The 12,417-nt window shown below is 41.8% G+C and overlaps 1 protein-coding gene across 2 annotated transcripts in view; it reads left to right on the plus strand.

Annotated features, from left to right (window-relative positions):
- Positions 1–12,007, plus strand: part of LOC137754314 (leucine-rich repeat-containing protein 37A3-like) — a 44,700-nt gene extending 32,693 nt beyond the window's left edge. For both annotated transcript variants that reach the window (XM_068529857.1, XM_068529856.1), the window contains 7 exons: positions 251–369; positions 2,404–4,214; positions 4,639–4,743; positions 9,971–10,020; positions 11,402–11,456; positions 11,538–11,690; positions 11,793–12,007. In XM_068529857.1, the coding sequence (XP_068385958.1) occupies positions 251–369; positions 2,404–4,214; positions 4,639–4,743; positions 9,971–10,020; positions 11,402–11,456; positions 11,538–11,687 (2,290 nt within the window). In that variant the 3' untranslated portion in view covers positions 11,688–11,690; positions 11,793–12,007. The remainder of the gene's footprint in view (positions 1–250; positions 370–2,403; positions 4,215–4,638; positions 4,744–9,970; positions 10,021–11,401; positions 11,457–11,537; positions 11,691–11,792) is intronic.
- Positions 12,008–12,417: the final 410 nt, after the last annotated feature.

Genomic DNA, 12,417 nt, shown 5'->3' on the forward strand with positions numbered 1-12,417 from the left:
ATTCCCTTTTTGCTAGACATACCATACCTACTGCCATCCTAATCCTTCTGTTGGGCACCTCTCTCCCCCTCTATATTTATTTACAACAGTCAAGAGCAGCAATTGGCCAACCAGCCCTTATCCAGTTGTCCAGTCCATATGCCTCAAGAACTCCTTTTTGCACTGGTCTGTGGTGGTCTTGGCCTACCTCTTCTACCTACTCAAGTAACTCTTTTACCACGAATTTAATTACCTGTGTTTCCATTTATAGGATCTTACCTAGCCGTATGGCCTGCTGCCTCTGCCAATTTAAAACTACTATTGAGGTTGTCTGTCAGACAGTCAAGCTGCGTTGTGACAGTGAATGCCTGACAGACGTCACACGTTGCGGTGAGTCTCAATTGCGGGATAATAAATTTTTAATTTTTAATTTAATTTTTTAATTTTTTAATTTTTATTTTTAATCAATGATAAATTTTAAAATTAATGATATAATTGCATTATTTTAATTCATTCATTCAGAGTTCCAGCTTCCTAAGTTTCTCAGAACTAGCCCTTGCTAAAAATCAGATTCTTGATTACATTATTAAGCTAATAATAGCTCAGTTACATTGTTAGCTTAATAATGTAAATGATCCGCATACATAAAGGAACAAGAGAAAGGAATGGAAGGGGGAAGGGAATTAACATTAATGGCCACATATCCTATGCTGTGCTCTCTGCAAACGAGAACTTATTCATATAGTGCATCACAGTTTGTAAACTGATTTTATATACATTAGGTCTCAAGTACCCTTTGTCTTATAGGACAGATATAAATATATTTTTGTTTATTTTGTTTGTTTCTGCAGTTTTATAAAGAGTACAAGAGATGCTGTTTTATGTCCTATTTGGAGCCTGAGAGTTTCTGGTTGCATAACCAGAAGCTGCTACCTAGCCCTTCTAATGGCTGGGAGAGCTAGTTTATTCTTAGACTGTCCAGCTCTGAACTTGCTCTGAATCTCAAGCTTTTCTATCCACAAAACACTCAGGGGCTTTCAACCATTTTTCTATATATTAGATTTATTGGCACTAACTTGATGACTTCCAAAATGTGCTATCATGCCCAGGTAGCTTGAATACAGGTCTCTTTCAGTGATCGAGAGCACCTCATAAATAATAACACTTTGCTACTTGTATAAAGACAATATTGCTGATTTTTCAACACAATTTTATTTTTTTTTCGGCCATGCCACACAGCTTGTGGGATCTTAGTTCCCCAAGCAGGGATTGAAGCCGGGCCACAGCAGGGAAAGTGCTGGGTCCTAACCACTAGACCACCAGGGAACTCCCCCAAACAATTTTTTTTACTAATTATATTACTCCCTTCTCCCTCAGAAGTGGGCAGTAAAGGCATTTTTAATCTCCTTTTACAGGTGAGGAAAAACAAGATCAGAGGTGTAAGTGCTATGACCCTAGTGCCCCGATCTCCTGTCCCCAGTTTGGGGCTCTCTGCAAGCCCATGCTCCTCCTTTCTCATGACCCTTCCCTCCTCCTTGACCCTCACCAAAAATACTTTTAATCCTTTTGGAAGAGAAGCCCAGCTACACAATGGTACACATTACCTTGACACAGTCAGAAGCTTTGGATAGTTCCCCAAGTAAAGCTGGAAATATTAGAAGGAAAATGAAATGAAAGCAAAGTAGCCATCTGACAGAAGTTGCTTTTTCCCTTCTGCATTTTACGACCTCAAGTATTATTCCACTGATTTGTTGAACGTTCCACATTGGCATACAGTCTGGCAAATCTCTTAACTTATAGCCCAGATCCCTGCCCAAATTTTAGCAAAGAGCCAGGGCGGATATAGTGTTTTTTTCTGTATAGAGCCTTCTGTTACAGGGGCTGGGGTATGTGGAAGCAGGGACTGAGCAAAGGACTCGGTGGGTGGGTGGAGAAGGACATGTCCAGATGACGACCTGTTAGCGGCGGTTGTTGTCGTGGTCATCTGTGACAGTAGCAAGAACGCAAGCACAGTGAAGAGGTGGAGAGAGGAAGCCTCACACTCCTCTGCCTCTCAGGCAGGACAGGATGGGGTATGTGAATGTGAGGAGTCACAGTAGATCTGCGGAGAGTCCAGCTGAGTAGGGGAGTATTTGTCTTCCAGCCTTGGCTCTTCTTGAGTACTGGCTTCTGGGAACCAGTGGAGTAATCCTGAATATAGTTACTATATTTCACACTACAGAATTTTCTGAGTAGATAGCCACTTTTTCAAGAGATATCTTTTTCACATTTTGTTGTTGCCAGTCATAGGCTTAAGTGTGGGCTTCTTTTTCTCCTAAGTGGCACTCAAACGTTGAGTGATTCCTAATTCATTTGGCTGTGGACTGACAAAAATCTGTCCCATCAGTCTTCAATGATCAAAAACAGTCTCTTCTTTTTTGACAGACGAAGAAACATCTCTTGGGAATGCAGAAGGATCGTTGATGAAGGTGTTACAAGCCCGGAAGAAGAACAACAGCACCGAGCTGATTATTGAGTCAGAGAGGGCATCCTCAGATAAAAGTGCTGTCAGCTTGTCAGGCTTCATGAATGAGCAGCTGGACTTTAAAAATGAAAGTGATATTATCAGTGCACGAAATTACATACTGCCTTACATCTCAGAGGGAAATCTCGGAGATGTGGAATCAACATTATTACCATTCCTTCAACTTCTTTTTTCAAATACACAAGATGGAGATATGCTCCTGGGCCTTTTGAAAAGCAATACAAGGAGCCCTTCTGTTAAACCTGTACGCAAGAATTCAACTAATAAAAACAAATTGAGGAAACTCCATTTTCTGGAAAATGTGTTAGATGCAGAAACGCAAGAAAAACTTGATGAGGTTAAAAAGGAAGAAAAACCTGCCACGCGTACGCGTTCCAACCTTTTAAGTGCCATGTTTAAACGCTACCTCTTTCTAAAGAAATTGGAAACTGCCCAACCACAGAAAGACAGCCCAGCAAAGACTGAGAGTACCGAGGAAAAGCTGCTGAGAGTGAACAGGGTCCTCAAGGGCCCAAGGGGCCTACAGAAAATGCACCTCCAAGCAGTGGGAGATGAGAGCGTCAGGAGGAAACAGAATGCCCAGCCATCTGTGGCGAGCACTGCCGAAGAAAGAAGGCTCAGGAGGCCATCCCCAGGAAAGCTGAAACAGCTTCTCATGGTGCAGAGGCCCAGGAAGCTGGTGGGAAAGTCCTCCAATGCGGAGTCTTCATTCATAAAAGAACACAAGGCAGCAGGCTCCTCTACCCTGAAACAGTACTTCAAGGTCAGGCCTTCTGCCTCCATCCCTCCAAAATCCCCATCTGAGGTTAAAAGCAAATCAAAAGACTTATCCAACACTATACTTGTTTTAGAGGATGCAAAGGCTAGAGTTAGAAATATTAAGGATTTTGAACTAATCTCACATTCTGGGAAAAAATACATCTTCCATAAAATTAGGACTCATCGGGTCCAGAGAAAACCCAAAGTCAAAAGGAGTCGAAAGTTCAGAAAGAAAAGTTCACTCAATAGAATGATGCTTGCAAGCCCTCCGTTCTCTGTAGTGAGGAGTCTCATAAATTCCCCTCCGCGAGAAGCTGTTTCACCTTCAAGAGAAGTGACTTCTCAGGAAAATCCTTTTCCAGAATTATTTTCTCTTTCAGACCCTTCTACAGAAAACACTACTTCAGAAAACAATACTGCACAAAATGTTTCTGAAGAAGTTATTTCTTCAGGAAACTCTACTCTGCCCGGAGGAACCGGCCCTGAAAACACTACCCATAAGGATGTCTCCACTGCGCATTCTGCTGTTGCTGCAGACAACAGTATGCCACCTGTTCAACACACCAACGAAACACAATGGGAGCACCACAACACGGGCACTGAATTATCCTCTAAGCCCACAGGCTTCACTTTCCCAGGGCTCACATCCCCGGGTGATCAAGTTGAAACTCAGCTAAACCAGCAGCTACGGTCCCTCATCCCCAACAATGACGTGCGAAGGCTCATTTCTCATGTTATCCAGACTTTGATAATAGACTGCTCGGACACCCACGTGCAGCTGGCCTGTGCCAACCTCATCTCTAGAACAGGCCTCCTGATGAAGCTTCTCAGCAAGCAGCAGGAAGTAAAGGTGTCCAAAGCGGAATGGGATACGGGCCAGTGGAAAAGTGACAACTATATCAGTGAGAGCACAGAAGCCCAGAGTGAGCAGAAAGAGCAGGAGTCAAGTGAGGTGAGGAGAACCCCTGAAACATGGGACCTGGACTTTTACTCAGTTTAGGACATGCCATGGACGTGCCCAAGCAGGAATACCACGGGCTCCTAGTCTGTATCTTATCTTCAGCCATGACACTGGCTAAGACAGTGATCTCCCACTTTGCTCATTGAGAGAGTGTGCCACTATTCCTAGGGTAGACGAGAAAAGGACATAACGCAAGATAAATAAATTGTAGATAACTAAATTGTAGAAGAAAATGCTAATGATAAGATTAATAACATTAAATCTGGGTTGTTCTTATAGAAGCTACTCGCCTGAAAGGATTGGGTTTTATAGTAGTTTAAGAATAGTTAGCGATTGTTTAGAATAGGTTTAAGAATAGTTAGCGTTCATCCCTTCTATCTCCTTGTTTGTAAAAAATTGTTATTTATTTTTTTAGCTCACAAAAGAAGTTCCAGGATATGGCTATAACAACAAACTCATCTTGGCAATATCTGTAACTGTAGTAGTGACGATTTTGGTTACACTTCTCTGTCTCATTGAGGTAAGGACAATAATTCATTCAGATTCAGAACCCACAAACTGAGAATCAAAGCCACCTTTCCACCTACTACTACTTGATTCTTCTCTTTAGTCATGAGGACTGAGATACACTTTGTTCTTTTACTGAAAAGTATATTCCCAGGATTTTTTTTTCTTTTTTTTTTTTTTCTTTTGGCTACATTATGTCTTCATTGCGGTGCGCGGGCTTCTCATTGCGGTGGCTTCTCTTGTTGTGGAGTACGGGCTCTAGGCACGCGGGCTCAGGAGTTGTGGCGCACGGACTTAGTTGCTCCGCAGCATGTGGGACCTTCCCAGACCAGGGATCGAACCCGTGTCCCCTGCACTGGCAGGCGGATTCTTCACCACTGCGCCACCAGGGAAGTCCCCACAGGATTTTGAAAGGAACTCCACTCCCAGGAGATCTCTTTGGAGTTGGATCCATGATAACAAGCCATTGGACTGTTTTGACAAGTTAAGTTTATAAGAAGGCCAGAGTTGACATGATAGTAAAATTTCTTCAACTCAAAAACTATGCTGATTTGATGTACTCACCAGTCACTCTCATTCTACTGTTTATTTCTTTCCTTGTTGGCTGAAGTGATGAGAGACATACGATCTCCATACTCATGGAGCTATCAGTCACCCTGGGAGGGCTAAAAGGACATGCCTAAAAGATCAAAGTGTGATCTCGTCAATTCCTTAGGCTTACTTAGCAGCTTGCTTCTCCAGTGTATTAGGAATTGTGTAGATAGGTTCCATTAAAACACTGCAAGTAAAATCCTGCAGCAGGCTACCCTAAAGCATGTCATATTTATAGTAGCCTATTCCTGGAGCTAGCCTGTTTATCTTCTGTTCAGTTACATAATGGTTTATTACTTTTCCCAACAGGCAGTGGCTAACATTAAAAGAGTGATTTTAATAAGCTGGCAATCTTGATTCTACCCTACCAGTCCAACCTACTTTATTTACCTTTTCTCTTGTAATGGCAGCCCTCCATTGCAGCCAAAGCAGCTCCTCAGTATACGCTAGTTACACCACATCCATGCCTGCTTTTGTCTGTGCCTTTGGCCATCTAAAATTCCTTGATTTTGCTTTGCCTGTGGAAGTCCTATGAATCTCTCAAAAGCCAACGCAAGTTCAGATATCTTTCTTCATAAAGCCTTCCCTGAATACTCCAGCCCTCCTGATCCTAGTCCTGTGAGGTTTGTCACCATTTCTTAGGGGCCATGGCAAAGCAGTCCCCTCCCCTCAGAGCTCACAAAAGTGGGAAGCAGTTTTTCAAAAGGCAGCCCCCCAAGAGAGAAACAGCAAGGTTAGCACATCATGGAGCTGAGCAGAGATGTGTAAGGACCAATGGCTTCCTGGCCTATCAGACTTGAATAAAACCTGACATGATGTACTAACTTCTAAAGAGAAATGTGTCTATCTGCAGGAGGGTTGGTCAGTAGTGAAAGCATAGAAAAGGTGAGGAGAGACCAACATGGGCAGCGCCCATCCTCACATTGCCCGAGAGTAGAGATGGCACCTTAGGCAGCAGAACTGAAGAGTCAGGCCCACTAGCCAGGCTGTGCCTGTTGAGGAGATGGATGGATCCAGCTACCTCAGGCCTTCCCATTAAATTCTGGATTCAGCTGATTCCTTTTCTAACTCTGTTGTCACCAAGTAGCCTTCGATTGTGTGATTGTGCTTTAGTGTGCCACGGAGGCCTGTCTCCACAGAAGGTAATTCTCTGATTGTGTAGACACGGATGCCCTGTGTGTAGAACAGATGTATTTCTCATTGTCAAGTAATACTTTGGCATTCTGATTTTTGATCAATCCTGTGATATTGATAAAGTGAGACTGCCACAACAGGAAGACGCGAGTTGTCTCTTGGTGAGGAAGAGTATGATTTCTGAGCCTAGGAGGCTGGGGACTAGCATGGGGTCAGCTTGCTAGTCATTGGCCATTGCCCAGACTGTACCCTCTACATCTCCAGGTGGCATGTGGCCTTTTGCTTTTTTAGAATTTCTGTAAAGTCCCCTTTTTATTGTTTCTAACTTCTCTAGAGTTTAACCTTGCATTTGTGTTGTTTTGTTTTGTGTTGTTTTGTTTTGTTTAGGCCTGCGGGATCTTAGTTCCCCAAGTAGGGATTGAACTTGTACCCTAGGCAGCGAAAGCGAGGAGTCCTAACCGTTATTTCCTCTCCCCACTTATATGATAAGCTCTTCGAGGACAGGGGCCATGCAGTGTTCTTCCTATGGTAGACACTAATGGTGTTCAACGGAAGAGAGGTGAGGCGTTATGTCAATTCCACAGTGAGGAATCATGCAACCGAATATTTATTTGAAGTAGCATCGAGTCCAGCAATAGACCCATGTGTTCTTAAGACTTCTGAAATGTCATGTTTTAATATTCCAATCAGTGGGGGGAAATGAATAAATGGTGATAGACTAGCTGCCTAACTATTTGGGGGGTAAAGAATAGCAGATCCCCATTTTTCATCTTAAATAAACATATTTCCATAAATGTGAAAAAAGACCACATAAAGGTATTAGAAGGAAATAAAAGCAGTATTTTTATAATCTTTTATAATCTTCAGAGCCTGATGCCACAAGCAGAGCCTTGGATATAGTCCACCATCTTGTCTGTGACACCAGCTTAGCACTGATTCATGCCAAGCGTAAGATGAAGAGTTTTCCATATATTGTCTGATTTAATGCCCACAGTTCTGTGAGGATGATATTACTATCCCTCCTTCATAGATGAAGGAGATCAATGTAAGGCCCCAGTGGCCAAACCAAAAGCAGAAGCCAGTTTTACCCGACTGCAAAGCTTGTGCTCCCTACTCCACTCTTTTGTCTTGTCTCCTTAGAGACAAAAACACTGGAAAGATTCGAAACACTGAAATTCAATGAAAACCAGTATTTCTTTACTATAAAGAGTTTTTTGTTTGTTTCTTTGTTTGGGGGTGGCGGGGTTTGGCCATGCTGTGCAGCTTGCGGGATCTTAGTTCCCTGACCAGGGATTGAACCTCGGGCCACAGCAGTGAAAGCGCCAAGCCCTAACCACTGGACCACCAGGGAACTCCCAAGAGTTTTATAAGTCAACAAGAAGAAGACAAACAGTCCAGGGGAAAAGGGGGCAAGGGCTGTGCAGAGTAGGAGGTGTGTTGACAGTCTGCCACCATATCTGCCCGTCCTCTCCTCATGGCTCATGTGGGGTGGCTTTTGTTAGCCAGGCCTTTGTCACCTCATGACGTAAAAGTAATCTCTAATATCTTCTTCAAGTACTTTTGTAATCTGTCTAGAATTTGTTGTATTTGTTTTTTAGTGTGGTTGAGGCAGGGGATCTAACTTCCCCCCCCCACACACACACATGAAGATCTAATTGTTTTCAAATCTTTCACTGAATGGTTTATTCTTTCTTCCCTGGTCTCATATACTATCATCATCTGGACTCTATTCTGTGATCCAGTTATCTTGTCCTGTACCAGTACCAATATCACACTGCTTAATTCCAGTTGCTCTATAACATATTTTATATCTGGTAGGGCAAGGTCCTACTCTTTGACCTTCTTTTTCATGCATTTCATATCTATTCTTTTTTTTTTTTTTTTTTTTTTCACACACACACACTGTATTTTATTTTTACAAGGGATAAATAGACTGACACCAAGCATTGTACATGGATGACCACAACAAAAGCAACAATGATTGCAATTACCAAACATGAAACACACTCATACTATGTCATAATATTGACATTCAGTCCAGTAATCCTCCACTGTAACAGCTGCTTTACTTTGCAGTGAAAATTGATTTGTATGTTCTTTGCCTCTGAGTCCTTGTGGGATTTTTTTTTTTTTAAATTCAGACAGAAAGTCACAAAAATTATACTCATCCTCATCAGTTCACTCAATCCCATGTAATTAATTTTTTTTCTTCATCTTGATCTTTTGTTAGCACTTTTATGAGTTCATCAGTTTTTCATTAGAGTTCTGAAAATGCTTATTCATTCAGTTCAGCAGTACAGTCAGTTACCAGAAACCTGTACTTGTCAGAGTCTTTTCCATGAATTTCTTGAAGATGAAACCCTTTTATAGGAACATATTTGCAAAATCATCAGAGTACACCCAGAACTGTCTGTAAATGACAAAAGACTTAAAAATGACCACGGTTAAAGATTTGATGAAAGTTCATAATAATGCAGTTGACAAGAAAATTAGTTATTTCTGAGATATACATTTTAAAGTAATAACTAGGATTATTACTTATAACATTATACCAGAACATATAAGATTTTTAGAAATTTCATGTAATGTCTGAAACATTTATATTAACATATTTCCATACATATTTCCATACAAATATGTTAATATAAATGTTTCATATCTATTCTTACACATATTCTCTACCAAATGTCAGCTGGCCAGGTTTTATTTAAAAATTATTTTGGATATAAATGGATTGCATTGAATTTGTAGGTTAATTTGATGAGAATTGACCTCTTTACAACATTCTAGGAGGATGGTATCTCATGCCATGTAGTACTTCTTCTTAATGTCCTTCAGAAAAGTTTTAATATTTTCATCACATAGGTCTTACAAATTTTTGGTTAAGTTTATTCCTAGGTACTTTATGCATTTTTATTGAGATAGTAAACGGGATGTTTCTTCTGTTTTTTAGTGAGTTATTTCTGTTATATGGGAAAGCTATTGAGGCTTATATGTTGATCTCTTGATTTTGTATGTAGCCATCTTACTCATGTTACTTCCAATAAAATTTCGGTTGATTCTTTTGGTCTTTTTAGGTCCCTCATTTCATATGCAAATGTGTTTGTCTCTTCCTTTCCAATACTTCGTTTTTCTTTTCGTACTGATTAAGACCTCCTCCACATTGATCGATAGTAGCAGTAATGATGGGCATCCTGCTCTTGTTGTTGACTCTAAAACAAGGCTTAGGTTTCTGCTAGATACTTTTCTTTTCTTTTCCTACTTCTAAGAGTTTTTATTAGGAACGATCTGTTGAACGTTATCTAAAACAGTCAATAAAATATATCGCCAGCTGCATGCAAGACCCTAAGTTAGGTACTGTGGAAGAGGCAAAGGATTATTAAACAGGGTAGAATTCCTTTCCTTAAAAAAGTTATCATCTCACTGGGTAGATAAGATTTAAAGTCAAATTGAATGAATAAGGATTTGGAAATAGTTGTAATGGATAATCATGATCATGTTTTCTTTCAAAACAGATTTATTCTCATCGAATTGCAAAAGGGGAAGATAAGAAAAGAAGCAGAAGGTAAATATTGGTCTTTTAAAGCAGAATTTTACAACTAGAGGAGAACTTAGAACTCACCTATTTCAATTTCCTCACCAAAGGCAGGAAGAATGTTTAATTACCCTAATGGTTTACCCTAATTTATTTATCAGCAGAATTAGCTCCCCAGCCCAAGCTGAGTTAGAACAGGACTGGCACAGATTCATCTGCTTTCACTAGTCCTTTAAGGAAAGAGGGTGGACGGGGAGAGGTTTTGGTTGCACTTGTTCCTGCTGGCCTGGTGCCTGGTTCCTAGGCATCAGGCCATGCCAGAGGCCTTCTAGGAGGCTCTGGGGTAGGGAGGGCCACATGGTTGGGGATTTCGGGGCTGGCCTCCCTCAAAGCTGACGAAAGGTAGCACATATGAGTCCCTTCTGTAAAGTGGCAAGAAAACTTCCCTTCTCACCCTACTGTTTTTCAGGCCCCTACTCTCTATTCCCTTTATCCAAACCTCATAGAACTTTAACCGGGAGAAACTTTAGACAGTAGTTTGTCTCTTCCTTTTATAATAAGGAAATGGAGAAAGAGAAAGGGAAAGTATCTTGCCCCATGGTCACACTGCTAGTGATTATCAAAAAGAAGAGGGTCCCTTTCCACTGAGGACTTCTCTACTGATCACACTGTGCTTGGGCTGTGAGCTCCGTTTTATGTCACAATTCAGTATACACATACTATATGGGCATAAGTAGTTTCTGAAACAAACTTATTGTGCACTCTGATTTTCTTCTATTCTATTTGTATTCAAAAAGAGTATTTCGTGTTTCCCTGCTGGTCATGGCCTTTAAACTGATTGCGCAATTCACTGACACCTCAGTGACAGCCTGCAGTATGAAAGTCAGAGAGCTATAGGTAACTTTGCTAGTTGGGTTCAGGTGTTTACTTGGTGTGATTCAACTTATAGGATAGGATAGAGCAGCCAGGAAAATAAAAGCACCTTCTCCCCACAGCCACACCCCCAGCAAATGCTGCATGTGCGACTAAGTCCGTAGCGGACTGGTGTGAAGCGCATCTAGAGAGTAACGTGTTTCTGCCCAGCGCCGCTCTGCAGTGTTTTCACTGCACGAGGGCACTTGGCCAAGGGCCAAGAAAGGTGAACGGGGCTGCAAATCCTGCCTATACTCCATGCTAAGCCACATGCAAAGGTCTCCCCGGAGACACGGGGGGGCCATTTTGGACAGACACAGAGAACTTCTGGAAGGCCAGCATGCATGGAATGATTTTCAAGATCCCGGGTCTGTGGTGATTTTGCTCATTGTGATTATGGACTGAGGTACCCATTTAGTCCTAATAAGACCAGAGATAACACATTGTGAGAGAGATGAAAAATGACATGTAACACTAACTGTGTGTGTTTTCCTCCAAGGGGCTTTTTTCGATTTCTGCTGCGTAAGAGAAGCTCAGGGGAAAGTGAGAGTCAGGTAAATTTGAAGGGGATATAGTACTGTGGCCAGAGAAAGCAGGGGAGATGCTGAATTAATATTTCCCTTTCTGTGTTCCAGGAGGGCTTTTTCGGGAGAAGGCGGCCACTTTGGCTTAGGGATATGTATAGGCCTCTCAACGCCACACGCAAGGAAAACATGGCACAAAAGCTACACGACAGGGAGTCTTCTGATGAGGATGAGATGTACTTCTATAAGGATGTACCGTAAATGGTAGGGGACAATTTAAAATTCTCATCTAAAATGAGGAAATAATGAAAACTATCATTGTTCCTTTCCAAAGTAAAAGCCTTGGCATTATTCTTCTTACCCCAGGGAAGTCATCAAAGCCCCAGCAGAGAAGCTTCTGGCTGCATATTGGGTTGATGAAGAGGCGGGTGAGGAAAGTGAGACCGCACACGAGACAGCCACAGAGTGAGCCCTGTGCTGCCTCAAGCCACCTGCAAATTTTGTTTTTTAATATCGGCTTCTCAGCATTGCTTGTAAAATACTTATTTTTCTTATATTAAAGTGTATAAATTCATAACCAAGTCTAACCAGGTGGTAAGGAATTAAAATGTAAATAGTTGAATATTTATATACCAATAACAGGGGCCTGCAAGAAGAAGCAGAGCTGAAACTAGAATCCCTCATGGTAGCCAGTACTTCCACAAGAGGAAACGTGGGCAAAGGAGGATGAGTAGAAGGATGAAGAGGGGCTTCCCTCCCTTGTTTCCCCAGTATCATCAGTCCCTGGGAACTGGAAAACATACCATCCTCAAGGGGCATAGATGAGTAAATCAAATAGCAATTTATTCTGGTGCTCTCTCTCCTGGTTCATCAAGTACCAGTTATTTACAACATGCTCGACCTCCTGCCCATAGAGGATCATCTACTTCTGGCCCCTCTCGTACGGTCATTGGGGTTGCCAGAATATTTGGATCACTGGGCCTCCCTCCAC

This window comes from Eschrichtius robustus, chromosome 20 (assembly GCF_028021215.1).
Source record: "Eschrichtius robustus isolate mEscRob2 chromosome 20, mEscRob2.pri, whole genome shotgun sequence".
NCBI lineage: Eukaryota > Metazoa > Chordata > Mammalia > Artiodactyla > Eschrichtiidae > Eschrichtius > Eschrichtius robustus.